This window comes from Ruditapes philippinarum, unplaced genomic scaffold (assembly GCF_026571515.1).
Source record: "Ruditapes philippinarum isolate M1 unplaced genomic scaffold, ASM2657151v2 ctg2367_1_1_1_1, whole genome shotgun sequence".
Lineage (NCBI taxonomy): Eukaryota > Metazoa > Mollusca > Bivalvia > Venerida > Veneridae > Ruditapes > Ruditapes philippinarum.
The window spans coordinates 93,971-118,630 of NW_026863802.1; the positions used below are offsets into that span (position 1 = coordinate 93,971).

The 24,660-nt window shown below is 32.5% G+C and overlaps 1 protein-coding gene across 1 annotated transcript in view; it reads left to right on the forward strand.

Annotated features, from left to right (window-relative positions):
• Positions 1-24,660, forward strand: part of LOC132723372 (uncharacterized) — a 106,203-nt gene that overhangs the window by 34,301 nt on the left and 47,242 nt on the right. Inside the window, exons 4-9 of the mRNA XM_060708076.1 lie at positions 5,973-6,068; positions 8,645-8,885; positions 13,662-13,793; positions 19,999-20,145; positions 20,667-20,796; positions 22,094-22,226. Coding sequence (XP_060564059.1) covers positions 5,973-6,068; positions 8,645-8,885; positions 13,662-13,793; positions 19,999-20,145; positions 20,667-20,796; positions 22,094-22,226 — 879 coding nt within the window. The remainder of the gene's footprint in view (positions 1-5,972; positions 6,069-8,644; positions 8,886-13,661; positions 13,794-19,998; positions 20,146-20,666; positions 20,797-22,093; positions 22,227-24,660) is intronic.

Consider the following 24,660-nt stretch of genomic DNA (forward strand, 5'->3'; position numbering starts at 1 on the left):
ACCTTGATGTGCAGATTGCCTGGACTTTATTGGTACAGGTTGACATTCTTTATCTAAAGTGGTCTGTGTCAATGTACCCAAAGATGATTTTAGCTGGGTTACTATTTCCTCATTTGGTTGAAAGTTATACTGTTTGATATCATATGATGAAAGTTGTTGCGTTTTTTCCTCCACAATTTTCAATGTTTTCTCTGCAAGTTTGAGTTCCTTGAACAGTTTATCAGCTTGTTTTGATGTGTTGAATTGGTTGATTTTATCTGATGATGTTGTAAGAGATATGGTCTGATCTTCACATGTTGTTTCTACTTCTTTCAGATGCTTGTTGTTTTCTTGTTCTATGACTTTGGCTGCATTTTCAACTTGTCTCTCCAATTCATCTAATCTTTGGTCAATATCTTGCCGGAACTTTTTAATTTCTGCTAATGCATCTTTTAGGGAGCTGTTGGATTGACTTGTCTTCCCTTTGACATCTTGTACCATCTGTTGAATTTGGTCAGAAGTAGTATTTACTGCTTTCAAGATAACTTGATATTCTTGCTGTCTACTATATCACAAGAAATATCAGGTAATAAATCTACTTTCAGATTCTACCCTTGGTTCAAGGAAAGACAAACACTGCAAAAAATAATTCTGTAATGATATTTCAATAAATTCATCATTTCCTTTTTTGGGTAAACAGGGGTATTGGTCAGGTCTTGTCTTGGGCCTCTAAGGGGTGGATGTTGAGGGTTGTTCAAAACTTTAAGGAATATTTGTTGCAATCGAGAAAGTTAAGCTGTTTGGAAACCTATTTTATTTATGGGCTTTAAAGCAGTCTGGCAAAAGGGTTTCCTTGCAGGTCAGTAGTTACATAACCATGGACAGGGACAGATTCTATTCCTTTCCTATCACAAAGGCTGGGGCAGTAAAACTTGAAATCTTCATCTGAACCATGATGTTGTTAATGAATTTGTTTTGATGCTTGCATTCCTGAGTTTTCCAAGCTTTACTAAAAATAATTTATTACAAAGGTTTAATTAAAAATTACGGGATAAGTCCCGGGGCATTGCCCTTAAATTTCTAAATTATATTTTTTTGGTTCATTGATTTTTCAGAAAGGTTATTTGCCTTTTTATTGCTTTTTTCATTTGCTATTTTTCCAAACTCAATTTTTTCAGCAACTTCCTACTGGAATTCATCAAAGATGAATATCACTGCATATTATACTTCAAAAACAAGGGTTTGTGGGGAACAAACACATACCATCCACTGTTCATGTACCGTGGATAAAGATTTGTCCAACATGAGTGACAAAATTAATTGGATTCAACAGTCTTTAAGTATTAGAATTTTGTCATGTTTGAAATTGTAATTATGCCCCCCAACCCCCCGGTATATTGCTTTGCATTTGTCTGTTGGTCGGTTTGTAGGTCCATAGACCAAATGGTTTCCGAGTAATTACTAGAGAACACTTAGGCCTAGGAACTTCAAACTTGATATGGTGATTGTTCATGACCAGCAAATGAACCCTATTGATTTTGGGGTCAAGGAGTCAAAGGTCAAGGTCACATTGACCTTGTAGGAATAAACGGTTTCTGATCAAAACTAAAGAACGCTTAGGCATAGGAACTTCAAACTTGATATGGTGATTGTTCATGACCAGCAGATGACCCCTATTGATTTTGGGGTTAAGGGGTCAAAGGTCAAGGTCACAATGACCTTGTAGGTTAAAATTGTTTCCGATGAATAACGAAAGAACGCTTAGGCCTAGGAAATTCAAATTTGGTATGGTGATTTTTTATGACCAGCAGATGACACCTATTGATTTTGGAGTCAAAGGTCAAGGTCACATTGACCTTGTAGGTAAAAATGGTTTCCAATCAAGAACTTGACAACCCATAGGCTGTTGGCTTTCAAATTTCATAGGTGCATTATGATTGACCAGTAGATGACTCCTTTTGATTTTGGGGTCAAGGGGTCAAATGTCAAGGTCAAATTGACCTTGTAGGAAAAAAACGGTTTCCAATCAATAACTTGACAAGATATCGGCTGTTGGCCCTCAAACTTTGTAGGTGCATTGGTCTTGGCTAGAAGATGACCCTTTTGCCTTTTTGCATTGACCTTGTATGTTAAAGTGGTTTTTATCAATTAACCGAACAAACCATGGACCCTTGACTTTTAAGCTTTACAGATGCATTGCTTTTGGTCAGAAAATAACCTCAATGGATTTTGTGGGTAAAAGGGTCAGATGTCAAGGTCCAAGGTCATATTGACCTTCAATGTATAAAACTCTTTCTGATCAATATCCCAACAACTCATGGGCCTGTTACCTTCAAACTTCACAGGTGCATTGGCCTTGGCCAGAAGATAACCCCTTTTGATTTAAGAGTCAAAGGTCAATGTCATATTGACCTTGTATGTAAAGAAGGTTTTTGACCAATAACTTAACAACTCAAGCTGCCTTGTTGATATTTTTTTATTAAACTAAAAATGCTTTTGGTATACACATTTCAAGGTTTTATGTAATATAACAACTTGGCTGTCATAAATGAGGCCTACATGATTCATAAAATTTATGCATATGTTATTTTGGTAAAATTTGTGATAACTTTGTCATAAAATTGCTGCACACAACCTTTGCAGTCAAATTACCTAGTGACTAGTTATGACCAGTAGATAACCCTTATTGATTTTTTGGTCACAAGGTAAAAAGTCAGTCATAATAACCTGATCACATGACTAATCGGCTGCCAATAGGGGGCATACATGTTTTACAAACATATCTTGTTTTATTTGGAAACTGATTTTCTTTCAGATATGATTTTGTAATTATTTGAGGTATATTTTTTAAAAGAATAACAGTTATGTTTGTTTTGAAATGTAAGAAGATGTTCAGTTTAACAGTAAAAGAGCACCAGGATCAACAGTCAATTGATGGCTCAAGAGAAAAGCAAAAAGGGTCAACTCAATTAAATAGACTGTGTGACAAAGTCTCTCTTCATTGGGTGTAAATTTGTAATTTATTACATACATGTACTTCCAAAAAAGTATAAACTGTACATAAGAAAAGCATACAGCTTTAAAAATATTTGTTTCTTATTGTTGGTATTTTAATCTTTGCCTCCACTTTAAAAAATATTTTTAAAAAATGTTGATTTATTGCTTTGACCCTCTTGTTGGCATTAGTGTTACGTTACGTATCTTAATACCACCCCAAAAGAAGTTTTGGGAGGATATAGGAGTCACTTGTGGTCGGGCGGTTGGTTGGTTGGTCGGTCGGTCGGTCGGTCCAGCAGTCTGTTGCATTTTCTTTGTCCGGAGCATAACTTGAAGACTAATAGTTGAAATTCAATACAACTTCATACAATGGTCTAGCACATTGAGAGGAAGTGCAGTGCAGAATTACCATGACTCCATCCTCACTAATTACAGAGTTATTGCCCTTTGTTACTTTTCCTTGTCCGGAGCATAACTTGAAAAGTACTGATTGGAATTCAAAACAACTTCATACAATGGTCAAGCACAATAAGAGGAAGTGCAGTGCACAAGAACCATAACTCTTTCCAGAGTAATTATAGAGTTATTGCCCTTTGTTACTTTTCCATTGCTTTTTCTTGTCCAGAGCATAACTTGAAAACTACTAGTTGGAATTATATAGAATTTCATACAATGTTCAAGTATATTTAGAGAAAGCACAGTGCACAGAAACTATAACTCTTTCTTGACTCATTTAAAAGTTTTTGGCCTTTGTTACTTTTTATTGTCCAGTGCATGACTTGAATATTTATGGTTGGAATTCAATGAAACTTCATACAATGGTCAAGGGCAGTGAGATGAAGTGCAGTGCTTTAAGAAACATAACTTTATTTGGATTAATTACAGTTATTGCCCTTTGTTACTTTTTTGTCCAGTGCATAACATGAAAACTAGTGGTTGGAATTTACTACAACTTCATACAATGGTCAAGCGCAATGAGAGGAAGTGCAGTGTACAATAACCATAACTCCATCTTCAGTATTTGTACAGTTATTGCCTTTTTTTCTTTTCCTCGTCTGGTGGCTTACTTAAAAACTAATTTTTAGAATTCAATGCAGTTTCATACAACGGTCAAGCACAATGAGAGGAAGTGCAGTGCTCAAGAAGCGTAACTCTTTCTGGACTTATTATAGAGTAATTCAATAAAACTTCATCAATGGTCAACCACATTGAAAGAAAATGCAACATACAAAAACCACAACTATCTTTAATTGCTCACAACCATTACTCTATTTTAATTTCTTTGCAAGGCATTCATTTCGGAAGCAGTCTTGCGGGGGTATTAATCACATTTAGTGATAATTCTAGTTTTTTTTAAAGTTCATTTTTCATGCAGAAACTTCAAACTTAGAATACTATTGGAATGCACTTAACACTGGTTACCTTGCCATTAAATTATGTTCAGTTATGTACCCCTTTTTGACTTTATTTGTTGGTAGTACTTTTCTTAAAAGTTTCAAAAATATATATTAACTTTAAACTTGGAGTACTTGTTCACTGTCAAATTCAAATTCTTTTTAAGGGATAGATTATGAGTCCTGACAGGCAATTTTGATTACTATCTCCCTTTGATTTGGAATATTTGCCTTTTTTCTAAAAATAAAAAGGCTAAAAGTTTTCCCTTCAAAATTGTAGTAGTAGTTAATATTTAAGGCACTATAAAGGGCAGATATGTCTGCGAAGCCTTTTTGCACAGAATTATGCCCACTTTTCTGTGTTGCAAAAGTGCTTTGACAAATTTATCTGCCCTTGAAAAGGGGACATAATTTCGCAAAATTGCTTAACATGATAGAAATGGGGGCATAATTCTGCAAAAGTGTTTGGGCAGACTTATCTGCCATTGATAGTACATAGCTAATTCAAGTTTGAAGTAAATACAAATGTACTAATACTATCCAGCCCTGAGAAAAGTGGATGATGTTTTCCATATAGACAGGTCTTGTAGAATCATGTCATAGTATTATATATAATAGATGAGAAGTTACGTAAGCTTGATTTCATATTTTGATAAATCCCCAATCTTATTCTATGAGATAAAAGATTTTATATGCATAATTCAAGCAGTAATATACTTATTATTATTATTAATAAGTACCTTTAAAAATCCTCCAAATTATTCTATGAGTCTGAAACTTCCACTTTATTTTCTTCTTGAAAATGCTGATTGTAAATATTTTGCTGTCACTCCTTGTATCATAAAAGGACTGTGATAAGATATTAATTTAATTTCTGTATGTAGTAACATTGAAATTATTGTACCCAACAAAGTTTACTAAGGTTCAAAGTCTTAAAACACAGATTATGGTCATTAATTCAGTTGATAAAAATGTACATGTACACACTTCAGTTTTATCACAATTTTAATATGCCTTAAAATCAACTACATGTATATCAATATCTTGATTTTGTATGGTTTATAATTGTTTGCAATAATTATTCACACATTTTTTATTCACACAATTTTCTCCATTATGAAAGGTGGAGTAATACTATTTTACCTGTGGTCTTTTTGTCTGCTTTGTCCTTTCAAAATTATGGAATTATCTAGAAGGTCTTTCAGGAAAATGATCTATTGTCTTGAGCGTATACTTGTCCCTCCTGCGGTTGGTTTGAATCCCAATTCAGATTTCCCCTCGAACCAATTACAATGAAAACCTGTCAACAGGAGTCAATGTAACAATCTCAATAGACTTACTCCGGAATAAAGAATATTTGGTTTTTTCCCAGGTAATCGGAGGGTACAAACAATCATTTACAGTTACAGCTTAAAAATTAAGTGCAACAGGTTGATTAACCTATTGTGACCAATAGTGCACTGTGAAGCTATAACGGTAAATGTTTGTTTGTGGCAGGGGGAATTAGCATGTAAAAACCCACATTTGGCGAGCTCCGGATAACATTTATTTCTGATTTCAGTGATGTAGGGAAATTGACATGGATCTCTTATTTTATTTCAGATGCTTGCTTTATCTGATACTGATGATATTTGTGTCTCGTCTGAAAGTAAACCAAAGCCCCCACCTCGTTCTGACAGTCATGGTGGGTCAACTAAGGTAAATATACTCATCAGGTCCATGGCACAGTCATGGTGGCTCAACTAAGGTAAATAATGAAGTTATGAATTACTCATCAAGCCCATGGCACAGTCATGGTGGCTCAACTAAGGTAAATAATAGTTATGAATTACTCATCAAGTCCATGGCACTGTCAATGTGGATCATATTAGATAAATAATGATGTTTAGAATTACTCATGAAGCCCATGGCACTGTCATGGTGGCTCATATTTAGGTAAATAATGAAGTTTAGAATTACTCATCAAGTCCATGGCACAGTCATGGTGGCTTAACTACAGTCAATAATAAAAAGTTTTGAATTAATCATCAAGTCCATAGCACAGTCATGGTGGCTCAACTAAGGTAAATAATGAAGTTTGAATTACTCATCAAGTCCATGGTATAGTCCTGATGGCTCAACTAAGGTAAATAATGAAGTTTGAATTACTCATCAGGCCCATGGCACAGTCATGGTGGCTCATCTTTGGTAAATAATGAAATTTAGAATTACTCATGAAGCCCATGGCACTGTCATGGTGGCTCATATTAGGTAAATAATGAAGTTTTGAATTACTCATCAAGTCCATGGCACAGTCATGGTGGTTCAACTAAGGTAAATAATGAAGGTTTGAATTACTCATGAAGCCCATGGCACTGTCATGGTGGCTCAACTAGGGTAAATAATAAAGTTTTGAATTATTCATGGTGTCATGGTGGCCTTAGATAAATAATGAAGTTTTGAATTACTCATGAAGCCCATGGCACTGCCATGGTGGCTCAACTAGGGTAAATAATAAAGTTTTGAATTATTCATGGTGTCATGGTGGCCTTAGATAAATAATGAAGTTTTGAATTACTCGTCAAGTCCATGGCACTGTCATGGTGGCTCAACTAGGGTAAATAATGAAGTTTTGAATTATTCATCAAGCCCATGGCACAGTCATGGACTCATGGTGGTTCAACTAAGGTAAATAGGTAAATAATGAAGTTTTGAATTACTCCTAAAACCCATGGCACAGTCATGATTGCTTATCTTAGGTAAATAATGAAGTTTTGAATTACTCATAAGTCCATGGCACAGTCATGGTGGCTTAACTACAGTCAATAATAAAAGTTTTGAATAAGTCATCAAGCCCATGGCACTGTCATGGTGGGTCAACTAAGTAAACAATGAAGTTTTGAATTACTCTTTAAGCCCATGGTATAGTCCTGATGGCTCAACTAAGGTTAATAATAAAGTTTTGAATTCCTCATCAAGTCCGTGGCAATAATGGTGGCTCAACTAAGGTAAATAATGTACAGTTTGGAATTACTCATCAAGCCCATTAGCATTGTCTTCTAAATTACCTTTTTTTTTTTTTCCCTGTTCTAATAAACTGATTACACTTAAGTGTTTTATCAACACATTTTAAGTTTACAAAAAATAGATATTAAAACTAAACGAGATTGCTATCTTCTTTAACATCTAAGAGAAAAAGTGGGTTATTTTCCTAATGTTTGTAATATTGTATTTGAAGGAGTAAATTTCTAAATTTCTATGTTGGTATTGTGGATGACAAGGCTCATATAGACTCTAGTATTCTATGATGGAAATAAAGTTGATAACTGATAAGGAAACGTGTCAAGAGAGAGCTGCTTGATAATAAACAATAGCTTGTTGACAATGGCTTTAGATCTCTGTCTAATCTAACCTTTTAGATATCTGTTTTTTCAGCTGCACGAATAATTAATTGTGTGAGAGGTAACACACACATTTGATATACTCTCCAGACAACTTAATTAATTTCCTACTCCAACATTGCTAAAATGGTGTTAAAAGTGCCTCTTTCAAATGTCTATGGACTTGTTATTTAAAATGCAATTCTCTTGATAGTTCTTATAGTGGCCAAATACTTTAACAGTCAAATTGAATGGATAATGAAATATATTCTAGGTACTTAGCTTGCATCTCAAAACATCTCTTTGGTTTGATTTGAAATTCAGGTGATCGGAAAAAGGAATTTTATTCTGTAAGATGTTTAATTCTCATAATAAATTTGTGTTGTTTTCATTCTATATTAATTTTATTGTTGTTGAGTAATCAATCTGTAAGTTACATTTATTAAAGTGTGCAGTTTAGATGTTATCAGTATTTTTATAGAAATTGTAAGTTCATTGAATATGTAATTATATTTTGAAGAAAAATTGTACAACAAATGATTCAAATTATACAGGATTTTTTTTTATCTTGTTATAGTTTTCTAAAACAAATAATATTCTATTAATTGCCACTTAGATAAACTGTTTGCCCTGTTGTCCAATAGTATAATTATTATAGTGAATAAGTATTTTGTATGGAAGTCAAAATACTTATTTGTTTACGTTTGGCATTTTGTAACCTTTATGACACTTAACTGCATATCTAATGCTACTTTTTTAGTTTGTTAAACATCTAACATGCTCTAAATTCATTGTTTAAACATTATTAAACACATGTTTGACATAGCAAAGAATTAGAAAAATATGAATTTTTGAGGCATAATGTGGCTTTAAACTATAAATCAAATGATTAAACAATCTAAATTCTGATTTAAGATTCAGGCACTCCATGAGTCAACTGAGATTTCATCCAGCAAACCTGTTCCACCACCTCGGTCCGACAGTCATGGGTATAAGCCTAAGGCACGATACATGGTGGATATGCTAGGTGGGTACGAGATGGAGGAATCGTTCTCCTGGGATCATCAGCGAGAGTACCTGCTAACATGTATGGGATTTGTGAACGGTCTCGGATGTCTTCTGAAAGCTTCAACGCTGATTGTTAAACATGGTGGCTGTGAGTAATTTTGATTCTTTAAGTGTTGTATAAAAAAGACATATATAAATGTTCTTTTTTAAAAAGTGCATTTTTAAGGTACAGTGTTAATTTTGTATGTCTTACTCAGTTTCCTGTCTTGGTTCAATGTTGCTTGAAAAGTTTTGTTAAAACAAAAAAGTGAAAAATTTTCTTGTACAAGAATAGAATGGTGGTTTCTTGGAAATGCACAAATTTCAGGCATATTTATAAAAAACCCCTGATTGTCAAATTGTAATAACTATGAAGTTTAGCAATTTTGTGTCAACTAAATGTTTTGAATCCCTTATGGAGTCTTCATTATACAAATGTGCATTGAGATAAGTGCAAAACCCAGACACCAGATTTCAGATAGCCTTCTTTAAGGTTTCAACTTAATAAAACACCTTTTATCTCAAAATCTTCTAGGATGTTTTTAACCAGGTTTTCCGAAGGAAAAAACTGGTTATTAGATTGAGGTATGTCGGCGGGCGGGCGGACGGGCGTAAACAATTTCTTCTGTGCGCAACTCCTCCTACATTTCTCAACGGATTTTGACCAAACTTTCACAGAAGCTTTGTCATCAAGTGCCCTGGCGCATATTGTCGGGGTTTTGCGATTAGATAATATTTGACCTAATTATGGCCCTTTGTTTTTTTTCCTTATATAAAATATATAGTGAACAATTTCTTCTGTGCGCAACTCCTCCTACATTTCTCAACGGATTTTGACCAAACTTTCTCAGAAGCTTTGTCATCAAGTGCCCTGTCACATATTGCCAGGGTTTTGCAATTGGTATATATTTGACCTAATTATGGCCCTTTGTTTTTTTTCATTATATAGAATATATAGTGAACAATTTCTTCTGTGCGCAACTCCTACATTTCTCAACGGATTTTGACCAAACTTTCTTAGAAGCTTTGTTATCAAGTGCCTGGCACATATTGTCGGGGTTTTGTGATTGGATAATATTTGACCGAATTATGGCCCTTTGTATATTTTTTCCTTATACAGAATATATAGAGAACAATTTCTTCTGTGCTCAACTCCTCCTACATTTCTCAACGGATTTTGACCAAACTTTCTTAGAAGCTTTGTTATCAAGTGCCTGGCACATATTGTCGGGGTTTTGTGATTGGATAATATTTGACCGAATTATGGCCCTTTGTATATTTTTTTCCTTATACAGAATATATAGTGAAAAATTTCTACAGTGCGCAACTTCTCCTACATTTCTCAATGGATTTTGACCAAACTTTCACAGAAGCTTTGGCGCTCACTAAATTCCCATGTTTCTTCCAAGACATTATTCAAGTATTTTTTTAAAATTGTGAACATACTTTTCTTGATATCGCACAAAACACCACACGCCAATATTGTTGACAAAAGAAAATGACAAGAGACGCAAAAATGCAAAAATTAAGCAAAAATAAAGTACTGTTTACCTTTTTAAAATATTTGGGAAAAAAAGGCGAATAGACAACATAAAATTTCTCAATCATTTTTGTTTGAGGAATATTAAAAAAGCCATAATTCCTCCTAAAAGTTCAATTAAAAACAAATGCCCCTTCATGACAAAGCTTCTGTGAAATATTTTGCTGAAAACCTGGTTGCATCGCATTGCGATGTTCCTTGTTAAAATTTAACCTAACATTTTTGTTTTCATTTTGATGAGATGAATATCCTATTTTGAATATTTTTTCATGTGAAAAATATTGTGACAGTCAAAAGAGGACAATCTGAAAGCAAAATTGAAAATGATGTAGGCTTTGTTTTATTGATAAAATTCTTAGCTTTAATTACCTTAAACCATATGTATATGTTAGTGTTCATCCGTGCTGTTCTACAGAAATTAGAAACTTCGACGGGAGCGATAGCGACGGGAGAATGTTTCTAATTTCTGTAGAACAGCACCGATGAATACTAACATATTTAGTGTCAAGCTTTATTTGGCCTCATTATCATTCACTTCATTACGTCACTATGCGGTTTTATGAAGTACTATGAAAAATAGAAGTCGACTATGGACGGAATTCGATATGGTATCGACTTTTGTACTTCTATGAAAATTAACGCACAGAATTTTTAAGAAATACAGCGTTTTCATTGGATGACAAATAAAGCTGGACACTAACAATGGTTGGTGATATCAGTTTTTCTTGCTGTATGGTATAAAGCTCCTAGCATGTCCGTTTGGGAATGTCCTCTGCCATAGCAGCAACTTATCCTCAGAGTATTCCAGTATTCGTGCAAGAATACTGAAACTACCATCGGTCATAAAAAAGTTAATTAAACCACAAGCACAACAATTAAGTTATTTGAATGTTATCTAGAATTGCATGTGCTATTGATGGGTTATAATTGATTTAAGCTAGTAGAAAAGATTCCAGAATAATTCAGAATGGCAAGTAATATTTCTAAAACTTAATAAGCCTCCTTGAGCAATATTCTGTTCTGTAGCTTTTAAATTAAGTCCTTTTCTAGTGATGTTGTCTTTTTATGATGTTTAGAGGATGGATTGATAAGCTCTTACATAAATTGTGGCAAAAATTGAATGCTTGACATTCCATTTACTTTGTTACAATGGTTTTATGAATGGAATATTTGATTATGTTTATTGAATCAGAGGCATTTAAATTGAGTAAGGATTACAAATTAATTGAAGATTGGTAATTGAATGGTGCACAGTTATGACTTTATTGATCTGTGCAGTATGGTAATGCATCTTTATGTAAAGGAAATGGTTTAACTGGAAGTTTCATTGCCTGCTTTTAATGATTTATTGTGATGAATCAGCTAATAGATTTTGCAAGAAATGTTTAATTAAATTTGAGCTCACCTGAACACAATGTGCTCTTTTGAGAGTGAGCACAAGCAGTGCTCTTTGGAGAGTGAACACAATTTAGGTACTCTTTGAAGAGTGAACACAACAAGCTCTTTGTAGAGTGAGCACAAGATGCTCTTTGGAAAGTGAACACAAGGTGCTCTTTGGAGATTGAGCACAAGGTGCTCTTTGAAGAGTGAAAACAACAAGCTCTTTGTAGAGTGAGCACAAGGTGCTCTTTGGAAAGTGAACACAGGGCGCTCTTTGGAGAGTGAGCACAAGATGCTCTTTGGAGGGTGAGCACAAGGTGCTCTTTGGAGGGTGAGCACAAGGTGCTCTTTTGACATTGAACATAATGTGCTCTTTGGAGAGTGAACACAAGGTGCTCTTTGGAGAGTGAGCACAATGAGCTTTCTGGAGAGTGAGTACAAAGTGCTCTTTGGAAAATGAACACAAGGTGCTCTTTGAAAAGTGAACACAATGAGCTCTTTTGAGAGTAAGCACAAGGTGCTGTTTGGAGTGTGAACACAATGTGCTCTTTGGAGAGTAAAACAAAGTGCTCTTTGGAGAGTTAACACAAAGTGCTCTTTGTAGAGTGAGCACAAAGTGCTCTTTAGAGAGTGAACACAATGTGCTCTTTGTATAGTGAGCTCTAGGTGCTCTTTGTAGAGTCAACACAGGGTGCTCTTTGGAGAGTGAACACTAGGTGCTCTTTGGAAGGGCTTACAAGTTGGACAATTCTAATTAGTTGGACTAAATTTAAAATCAAAATAAATACTCATAATAACTGACAAATTGGCAAGTAGGGGTATTCTTTCGAAAAGCCAGAGCTTAAACATGTACCATTGTCAGTGGTCCTTTGAACTCAGTCTAATGACCCCATACTATGGTAACCAAATGGCCTAGTATTAAAGTAATAAAGAGCTTTTCTGGCTATGGATCTGTGATGAGCCATCATAATTGACTTCTTTAAACATTTTTCTTCTTTGTTGATACCTATATTACCTTCATAATTATTGTACTCACAGGGCATTATCATAGCTTCTCTGCTAGTTTAACAGTCAGATAATAATTACTTATTTCTTTACATTATATAAATGTTTTTGATGATATTACACTCCTGATTAACATGTGTTTGTAATTATGATAATCTGTTAACAATGGGATGAAAGATAAACTCATTACCAGTGTCATAAACATTGGATGAGAAATGTTTGTATGTCCTCAAGAATTCATTCATCTTGGCTATAGTAAATTCTATGCATTGTAGTAAACCATCTTAGAATGATTACTTTGATCTAATAGTGATTTATTACACAAGTTTTATGTTGATTTGATTACCCTTTACCTTGACTTGGTTCATGTAGGTTATAACACCTAGGTGATATTTGATGGTGATACATATAGATCTATTATATTGTGATAAAGCAAAACAAAAACTGCATGTTCTATGAATTGCGTTTTCTACAGATTTTTGTGATACTGCAAAACAGAAATTGCATTTTCAGTATAAATTTGAGTGATACATTAAAACAGAAACTGCAATTTATATAAATTTTTGAGATACAGCAAAACAGAAACTGCATGTTCTATAAATCTGACATATTGACCTATCAAGTTTTTTTTTATGTGAAATGAATGACAGAATTAGTATGGATACTGCATGATGGAAATTGTTCACAGTTACTATCTGATTCTCATATGAAAAAAGTCTGTGATATATGTTAGAGAAATAATATTGAACACTTTGTTATTAAGAAGAATGCAATAAAATTTTCAGACGATACAATCACATGGTTTTCATATCCATTTAATCATGTTTAGAGAAAATTAACTTTGATTGATTAAGACATATAACAGGCAATTGTCTTAATTCTTGCACTGTCTTGTCTACCAAACAGATATAGAAGTTCTATTAAAAAAACCAACAAAAACAGGTATATTTTATTTTTCAGGTGTGTTTTTCATAGCGTATGTGATATGCATGATCATCTTTGGTTGTCCACTTGTTTACCTTGAGACAACACTAGGCCAGTATGCCAATGGTGGACCAATTACAGCATGGAAAGTGATACCATTGTTCAGAGGTGAGTACATGTATATCTAGGCAACAAGTTAACAATTAGATTATTTCGCTAAGTTATGTTCATGTTCTTGTTTATTTTGTATAAAAATAAATGCCTTTGGGCTTGACTGAGTCACTTTTTTAATACCCTTGACAATTTTAACGAATTCGAACAATTTTTCAATTTTCATAAAAATTTCACATGCTGCTTTAATTGTTTAAGATTATTTATAGTTAACAAAAGTTATAGTTACTTCATCAGTTATGTAAATGAACCCTTTAATATCAAGAGTATATAAATTTTACCATAAAGCCTGATAATGGCAACAGATTCTACCCAATCAATCAGTGTAGACCGGGCCAGTACAAGCTGGCACATCTTTGGTTTGCAGTGTTCACTTTTCAGTCAGTATATATTTTAAAAACATGTCCTTAAAATGATGAATAGTTATATCCAGATTGAAAGCTGGATAAGTCCATTCAATATACAATATTCAAAGTGCAGATAAGAGTTAGGATAATAATCTTTGAATGAATATATTCTAGAAAGTGTGTTAAAACAAATGCTATTTAAAAAATTCTTGTTTTTGCTATTTATGTATTTATATTTCTGTATACTTTGTTGGCCATAATCTTATGTTATCTTAACAATTTGTTCCATTATCTGTACATGTATGTGCATTATATGTTGTTATCAAGTAATATAGCTTATTGAAGTCATCTTAATAAAAGCTCTTCAGAGGTTATCTAATCATCTGCTATATATACCTCACTTTATAAATATACATGTACTTGAAATATACATGTACTTGAAATATACATGTACTTGAAATATACATGTACTTGAAATATACATGTACTTGAAATATACATGTACTTGACACCAGATATACCACCACTCACCGCTGTAGATTCAAGCCTCTGACTGACTAGCGTCTTTGTTCTTCATATGAGGAAGCTTTCCAGCTAGCTTACAGGAAGTTGGTGGTTCTACTCAGGTGCATTTTGTGCCTGAAATAATGTTCAGAGGAGCACCTGAGGTCTTCCTCCACCAGTAAACATGGAAAGTTTACTACCATATAACATATACTGTTTTGGTTCAAAGTTAAACCCAATAAAAAAAAAGAAAAAGACAGCATATACATTTTTAGCTCGACTTTTCTATGAAAAGGGGAGCTATCCTACTCGCCCCGGCGTCGGCGTTGGCGTCACACCTTGGTTAAGTTTTTCGTACCACCCCACTTTATTTCAGAAGTATTACAAGTATGGCTTTGAAACTTACCATACTTGTTCACCATCATAACCTCCATCTACAGACAAGAGTACATAACTCTGTCAAGGTTTTTGACAGAATTATGGCCTTTTTTGACTTAGAAAGTGTATTGAGCTTGGTTAAGTTTTTTTGTACCACCTCACTTTATTTCAAAAACCATTGGAGGTATTGCTTTGAAACTGACCATAACTTGTTTACCATCACGACCTTCATCAACAGACAAGAGGACATAACTCTGTCAAGGTTTTTGACAGAATTATGCCCCTTTTTGACTTAGAAAATACATTGAATATGGGTAAAATCCACTTATTGCCTTAACCCTTTGAGATATTGCTTTGAAACTTTTAATGCTATTTCACATCATTACCCCATCTGTACGCAAGAGAAGGTAACTCTGTCAAGGATTTGTTTTAAAAATTAAGGCCTTTTATCGACTTAGAATCTTGGTTAAGTTTTTAGTACCAGTCCACTTTTTGACTGAACTGTTTGAGATATTAATTTGAAAGTTGGAATACTTGTTTACAATCATGATTCCCAAACATGTCCAGGAGAAGGTAATTCTGTCAAAGATTTTATTTGAATTATGGCCCTTAACTGTCAATGTTTTGTATTATAGGCAAGCACTAAAAAACTTAAAAAATCTAAAAAAATTCATTCCTATCCACTTGTTCACTTTACCATAAATTATGTCATATAAACATTGCTGTAATATTCAAGGGTATCAAACAACTAGTTCACTTTAAAAATACAGAGATTCTTGTATTGCCTTTTACTGCAAAAACTTTTTTTATTGGCAAGCAATAAAAAAGTCGAGCGCGCTGTCTTACGGACAGCTCTTGTTGTATTACACTGTACTTTTAGCTTGTTGTGTCATAGAGAACGTCTAGCTATTACGATCCTGGTGTCGTTGTTGTCATCCTTGTGTAGCCCATTATTCAAACATTTTAAAAATTATCAACATGTAATACTTGCTAATCATCACAAGGTGCAGTTGTTAGACAAAGGGGCATAATTCTGGAAGCTTTACTTTCAGAGTTATGCCCCTTTTTAATGTAGAATTTTTGTTAAAATTGGTCATTATGATTGCCCTTAACAGTTTGACTTAACCCCATGTGAAGCTCTTGTATAAGAGCTGTTCAGGGTATGAAAGATGTCATTTCAGATTTCCATAGAAAGTCTTAAGTCTAAATAAAAACCAGTATTAAGACCAAAACTGAGAGACAATTTTTGCATTTCAAAGAAAATGTCCAAGCCTATGATCCTATGTTAAGACTTCTTTGGTTTCTGAAAATATCGATTCAGATGAACATATACACATTGCAGATTAAAGCGCATGCCATTTAATCACATAAAAACAGCCCATGAGTGTAATAAACCCATTTATTTAAGATAATATTACACTAGTGAAATAGCACTTTGATGTGACTTCTTTTGCGATATATACAAACATGGTATAAAGTGCTCTAAAGTCAGCGCTACACTCTTTTGAACTGTAAACCATTTTTTTTAAGATATGTTCTTATTTTAGATATGTGATAAATAGAATATTGTATTCCTGTAGGTTTAATACTTAAAATTTAATGAACAAGTTGAATAAAATCATATTATGCGTGCCCTACACTAATTCAATATCCTCTAAGTATTTCTTAACTTTTCTCAACAGAATGAATGAGAATAAAGTCTAAAACTTTGACTAAAGATGAAAATATTATATTGAAATGGTCTTAGGTTAGTCCTATAATTTGTAAGAAGTCCTAGGACATAAGATACACTTAAGACTTTCTTTGAAGTACAACCCTGTAGGATAAATTGTAATGTCTAGAATTTTCCCATCTCTACTTTCTGTTTACTGCAAATAATTCCTATATCCAACTTTTAGCAAAACTTATTTAGAGACTTGTGAAACACTCTATAAAATTGATGGTAAAATATTATAGGGAATAGTCAGGCAATAGAACCATAATCGTCAGTGATTTTCTATGGATTTTGGTTCATTTTGCTATGTCTAGACAATAAGTTATGGACAATATTAATATTTCAGCATTTAAGGGTCATGCCCATATAACATGCAAATTGTTTCTTTTATACAAGAATTAATTGCAGCAATAATATTTTTCTGCTTAAAGCTATTTCTTTTTTTTTTTTCCAAATGTTGATTTTGTATCTTCAATTTTTTTAACTTTCTACTTATTTTTGTGTAAATAATGTTAATGAATTAATATCTGAGTTACCATCATTAAAGCATTATGACTCCAGATTAATGCAAATTATCATGAAAAATTTAAAAATGTATTTAAAAGTGAAATATTGTGAAGGGAACATAAAAAGTAAATAAAGTACATAATTGCAACAGCATTTGCATTCCATATAAATTACCAAAGTAGCAAAAATAGCTCTTACTGCATAATAGTAATGCAGTAGTAGAAATATGGTGATAAATACTGCAAAAGCAGCCCTTAGTCCCACATAACATTATTATTTGAATAATTAATCTTTTCACTTTTCATAAAACTACCGGTAAGTGCATTTTTCAGAAGTTTAATTTTCTTAAAATATTTTGACTCAGCAAGAGGCATTTTGCTTTAAGAAATACATATGTCTTTTTTAATTTAAACTTTTTCAGGCAGAAGAAGACTTAAAAAAGAGAAAAAAGTCCTAGCTTATTATTATTTTCATTGCTATCTCAAATCCTTATCTGTTTGAAACTTTTGTTCTGTTGATCGATACACACTTAATTACAAGTTTTGGCAAGCTAGGTGTTTCTAATGATATATGTTGTCTAACACTCTCCTTATGATATACATCACAGATGAAATAACAAAAATACTGAAAATGTTTTGATCAATACGTCTGCTAAGATTTTTATTGGAAATCTTTGCTTGATTACAATTTCGGAATTGATCAGTAATGGAAGAAAATAAGGATGGAACAATGTTCCAAAAGGAGAACCTAGTTTTGATGGATTGACTTTCAACAGGGAAACTTTGTCATTCATTATAATTTTTTTGCTCACCTGATCAAGTGGTGCTCGGTTGAGATATTTAGTTGTTTGATGTCTTAGTTTAGATGTTTTCATACTCTCAGGGAAAAAGCTTGAATTCACCTTGTCAATTTTCGATAAAACTCTTTACTGTACAATTTTGATAAAATAATAATGAAACTAATGTTCAAAGTGATGATTAGCCATTTTATTAAGCTCAACCTGTGAATCAAAATATGTGAGTAAGTAAGCATGTAAGCAAGGATGGATGCAACAAAGCGAGCAAACAAGAAAGTTAAAGTAAATTAAAGTAAGTAAGTAAGTAAGTTAAAGTAAGTAAATAAATAAGGTAATGAGGCTTATATATTCAGTTTCCCCGAGCCTCCATGTGGGTTAGTAACTGTTACCTGTTTATTATTCAAAAGGAAAAAGTGCTAACACTTTTCTGAAGTGTGTTCAGAATGACTGTCTTGACTGAATTTTAGGTTAAGTTAGGTTATCTCAGAAAAACTAGGTCACAAGGTCATAACAAAGGTCAACATTGTTAGCATGTCTTTTTAATTTAGGTCATCATTAGCAGCTGTAAAATGAGTCATCTGGAGATAAAATTAGGTCAAAGACTCATGAAAATGAGAAACTCTGATTATGCTATAATGACCTTGACTATTGTGTTCAAGTTATACATCATCATGATGGCCTCTCTTATTTCTTTAGTTATTGATTTCTAGGTCAAAGGTCAACTTGAAATTTGATTGACATAGGGCCACTGGCTTAGAAAATCTTGTTCTTTTTTTCAAAGAGTTATGATGTAACTCTTGTCTGAGCGTGAGATACAAAAAAAAGTGACACTGTAAACTGACTGAGGTGAGTGATAATAGGACCATAATGGACCTCTTGTAAAATGTTTCTATTTTTGGTGTGGGTTTAATTTGTGCTGTTTAAAAGAGAACTATATTGAGGTTTTATGACTGTTCAGTTAATGACGCATTGAGAATAAAATAAATACTTTCAAAGACTCTTTTCTGTTTCAAAGGATTTTATTGCTAATATTGATCTTTTTTCAAGTACATACATCAAAGCAAGTTAACAACAGCAAAATATATTTTCTGTATAGATTCAACAGTTGATTTGAGAAACGTCTACATCTCAAGTCTAGAAGCTTCTTTTTTTGTCTCACGGGTAGAGAATAAGTTTTCTTTTTTTATTGAATTTCCTGATATTTGCATTTGATTTATTCTTTAAAACTGCATGCCTCCAGATGAGCGAAAATATTTCAAGTCAAACTTGAGAAAAAAGTTACTGAGATTTTAATAAAAGTAATAAATTCCATGTTATATGTGATTTATGGCTGATTTTGCAGTACATTTCACCATATTTCTGCATTACTAAAACACAGTAAGGGCTATTTTTGCATAATTTAACCTCTTTTTGGTAATTTACAAGAGTTGTAAGTACTGTTTGCCTCAATATGATAATAATTTTTAATTTATTGCAATTCATTTATTGCTGAGGATTAAACATGGTGTAATCTTAGACTGAGGGGCCAGAGAGATTTTGCACAATTACATGATCTCAGACAGACTCAGTAAATTTGAGTCTATGATTTTAAGGTATTTAGTATTGTTGTTTCTTTATTGCTATTAAGGGCTCTGAGCTCTTAATTCCTACAGTCTGGCTGTTCGTCAGTAGTGAAGGCAAGTTATTATTCCATACCTGATATCAATTAAGTTTGCCCGATTTGTTTCTGTACTTATTTTCAGCGTGTCACATTTTTAATGGTTACATCTCAAATTAAAATGGTTGCATGTCTAAATATGGATAATGTCAACACTGATTTTATTGCATATTTATTTTTCACACACTTGGGGTCCTTCCATGTTCAATTATAGAAAAATGCAGGTCTTGTTAGAATAGTAAATATCATTAATTAAATGTATAGATAAATTTATTGTATAAATGACTTATTTATCACAGGCATGGGTTATTGTATGGTACTTACAACGTTCATGATCTCCACATATTACATGACAGAAGTCACATGGGCTATCTACTATTTCGGGGTTGCCATGTCAACGGCTCTTGGTGGACAAAAGCTTCCTTGGGATTTTACCAATAAGTCAGGTTAAATTGCCATTATCTTATTTAAACTACAATGATTATTACTTATTAATAAATAATTGTGAGCAATAGATTTTTTAAAACAAATTTGACACAAAAATACCAAATTTTTGCTGGCTTTGATTTTCAATGTTAGGCCACTGTTTGTACTTTCCCAGCCTACTGAGCTTAATCTGTTTCAATTTTCCAAACTGGAAATTTTTTAGTCACATTTCAGCATTAAAGTTTTCGGATAGCTATAATAATTCAACTAAATACAAGGTGTCAGAATTATTTAGCTTTTGTGTGTTAAACATTAATATTCATAACAATATCTCCCAAAAATATTTTTTATACAAAAGTTATACTCTGACGCAAGGTACTGGAGATAAGACAAAATTTTGAATTCTTTTACAAGTTTTTATTACAAATATTTTGTTATAAAAATATGTTTTGAAACATTCAATTTACAAATTTACTCTCTGAAACCAGAGCTTTGAATTGTAAAAAACATGGCAAATACTCAATTGTTTTATCTTTAAAAGAAAGGACACAGTCTGACAGCATCTACCTCATACAAACCAGTCTACCTCATGATAACACTGAAGCAGACGTTGATGCAGGGGAGAGAACCCAACATTCCTTGCGATATACTTGGACCATTCAGTATTTCTAGTGAGTGTACATTTAGTGTTCTTCAAATTCAATATTTCTAAGATTCAATTGTTGATCATGTTTTCCTTCTTGCAAAGGCATCATTATTAAAGTGATCTTTTGCCAAAAAGGTTCAGGTTAGATTAACCCATTACTTCATGAGCATTTTGTGAAAAATGGCTGTTTTCATTGAAAAGTCTCCCGTTACAAGTTCAAATTGATATAATACTATCAAAACTGCTTAAACACTTATCAAACTTGGCACAAATGTTGACTGGACCATTGCCCTTGCAACAACATGCTCAGGCTTAAATTTTCTGTTACCATGGCAACGAGGGGACATCTCAAAATTGCCAAAAATCACTATTTTGCGTTGATTTTTTCCATCTAAATTGATTTCAAATTGCTGCAACTTCTCAATGGATTGAGATAGAGTCAAATGCTTTTCAGCGTTGGTTACACGTTACCTTATGATCAATTTGGGGTCATTTATAGCCTCTCACAAGTCCAAAATTTTCTTGGCGATGAGGGGGACTCTGCCCCCCTTCAAACCCCCCAAACAGAAGGGGGCACATCCCCCTTCTGGCAACCCCTGATGTATCTTTTGGTTGGGGGGCTGCGCCGAAAAAGAGGTCACTTTTTTTAACAACATTTCTCAAGTGTTGGGGGCCTAAATAAGGCATTTTTCACCATTTGAGACAACAAAAGGGGGGGGGGGGGTGAAAAAGGCGTTAAAAGGCGTGTATATGACGTATTGGGTTAAGTATCATGTAAGTCAGAAAATTTTTAGTAAATGATCATCTTTGCAGACTTTTTATTTTAAAAGCTCTAGTATAAAGCTAGACCTACCTGCATTTCCTTTCAATAATTTGACTGGACTACATTGTTTTTTGCTGAGTTTGAGAAATATACAAATTTCAAATTAAAGGGAATTGGTCTATAATAGATGGTCTGTAATAAAATAAACAAAAGTTAATAGTATTTAGTATCAGACATACTAACAAACCACAAAAGTATTGGCAAGTTTGGATACATTATCTGATATGATATATATTTATATAGCAGATAATAAAGTGTTCTAGAACAAAATATTATTGTTCATCATAAAAATGTTCATAATAAATCACTTAGAACTTAATCAACATTTTGTCTTTTGAACAAAATTTTATAAGAATATCCAGATCTTTAGTTTTTATAAGTATTTGGTAATTAAGACATGTAAGATGTTTTTCGTTGTTTTTGTTGGTTTCTAGAGATTATAATTTATAGATCTTTCATGTTGAACATTATATTTGCACAAATTTTTTTTTTCTTTCAGTTCAGATGTTTTACAATTCCAAGGTTCTTCGTTAGAACTTGGTTGCCCAGTTTGGTATATTGTGTTATGTTTGTTGCTTGCCTGGGTCACAATTTATGCCTGTCTCATTTATGGACCTAGTTCTATTGGTAAGGTAGGTTATATTGTACCATATATTGTAGTTTATTGTGCCCCTCCTCAACCCATTTTCTCACACCTTAAAGCTTGATTCCCAGCATTGCTTATTGCAACATGTACTTCCCTTGTTTATTTATAACATACATTTACTTAACACTAGTTTTATCATTGGTAAATGTATATACATCTCTTTGTTCATTATTAGCTCGACTATACGAAGTATATGGAGAGCTGTCCTACTCGCCTCGGCGTCAGCGTCCAGATTTCAGATTAAAGTTTTGGTGCAGTAAAATATTTTTCACTATAACTTTGTCATTTCTTAAGGTATCATCTTCAAACTTCAAATATATGTTCCTTATCATCAACCACATCTTATGTGACAAGGTTCATAACTCTAGCACCAATATTTTCATATTTATCTCCCCTTGAACTTAGAATTTCCTTAGAAAATACTTTTTCTTACTGTGACTTCTTTATTTCTTAAGGGATCACCCTCATACTTCAAATATATGTACCTTATCATCATCCCATCTTGTGTGACAAGGTTCATAAAACTAGCACCAATATTTTCAGATTTATCTCCCCTTGAACTTAGAATTTTCCTTAAAAAATACTTTTTCTTACTGTGACTTCTTTATTTCTTAAGGGATCAACCTCATACTTCAAATATATGTACCTTATCATCATCCCCATCTTATGTGACAAGGTTCATAACTCTAGCACCAATATTTTCAGATTTATCTCCCGTTGAACGTAGAATTTTCCTCAAAAAATACTATTTTTTACTGTTACTTCTTTATTTCATGAGGGATCAACCTTATACTTCAAATATATGAACCTTATCATCATTCCCATCTTGTGTGATAAGGGTCATAACTCTAGCACCAATATTTTCAGATTAATCTCCCCTTGAACTTAGAATTTTCCTTAAAAAATAATATTTTTTACTGTTACTTATTTATTTCAAAAGGGATCAACTTCATACTTCAAATATATGTACCTTATCATCATCCACATCTTATGTGACAAGGTTCATAACTCTAGCACCAACATTGCAAGAATTATCTCCCCATAAACTTAGATTTTTTTTTACTAGAAAAATGTTATTTTTTATTATAACTTTTTTAGTTTATAACTTTTTTAGTTTTAAAGGTATCTATCTCAAACTTCAAATCCTTATCATCAATTACATTTTATGTGGCAATGTTCATAACTTTTGAAGCAATATTTACAGATTTATCTCTCTTTGAACTTAGGATTTTCTTAAAGAAATATTATAACTTCTTTACTTTTTAAGGTATCTACTTCAAATATATATTTCTTATCATTACACACATGTTGTTTGAAATGGTTCATAACTCTAGCTTGAATATTTCTAGAATTATTCCCCCTGATCTTGGAATTTATGTTAACAAAATTTATGTTATTTTTTTACTATAACTTAATACATAATTATACATGATTAATTTTTCTTTCATAGTTTTGTCCTCCTTACAGTGTCCAGTATTTTTTTAGTAGAGCTTCGCTGTCTCCTGTGACAGCTCTTGTTTGTATATTTGTGCACCTTCCTGTTTATTTGAATGCTTAAATTGTACCTTTTTGGTAAATTTATACATCATATGGTAACACTTGGCATGTTGAAAATAAAAATATTATTTTTATCATCTGTCTTGTTTGTTGATGAAAAAGTATGTTCTTGTCTTATTAATGTGGTAAATTGATTTACATCTTTTTAACATCTATCTTTTTGGTTTGGTAAATGTATATACATCTTTCTTGTTTGTTTAGTAAATTTATATACACCTGTTGTGTTTGGTAAATTTATTTACAGCTGTCATGTTCGGTAATTTTCATTTTATTATGTAACTTATATTCATGTTTTGTGTTTGTTTGGTAAATTTATATACATCTTTCATGTTTGCTTGGTAAATTTATATACATTGTTGTGTTTGATTGGTAAATTCATATACATCTTTCATACTTGCTTGGTAAATTTATATTCACATTTCATTGTTTGCTTTGTTAAGTCGGATATACATCTTTCATGCTTGCTTGGTAAATTTATATAGTAATTTTTTACATCTTTCATGGTTGCTTGCTAAATTTATATAAGAATAAATAAATAAATAAATAAATAAATAAATAAATAAATAAATTAATAAATTAATTAATTAATTAATTAATAAATTAATAATTAATTAATTAATAAGAATAAATGAATAATAAGTATATCATGTTTGTTTGTTAAATCTATATACAACCATCTTATTGAGTAAATTTGTGTTTCATTTTAATTTTTTTATAAAAATACTTAAAATTTTATAATCATACAGTAACAAATGTGAATCAAGCAATTAATCAAGTTATAACTTTTAAGAATATGATACATTTCTTCCATAATCAAATCTTTTGAAGCAGGTTTCAATTTAATGAGAAACCTCTTCATTTCA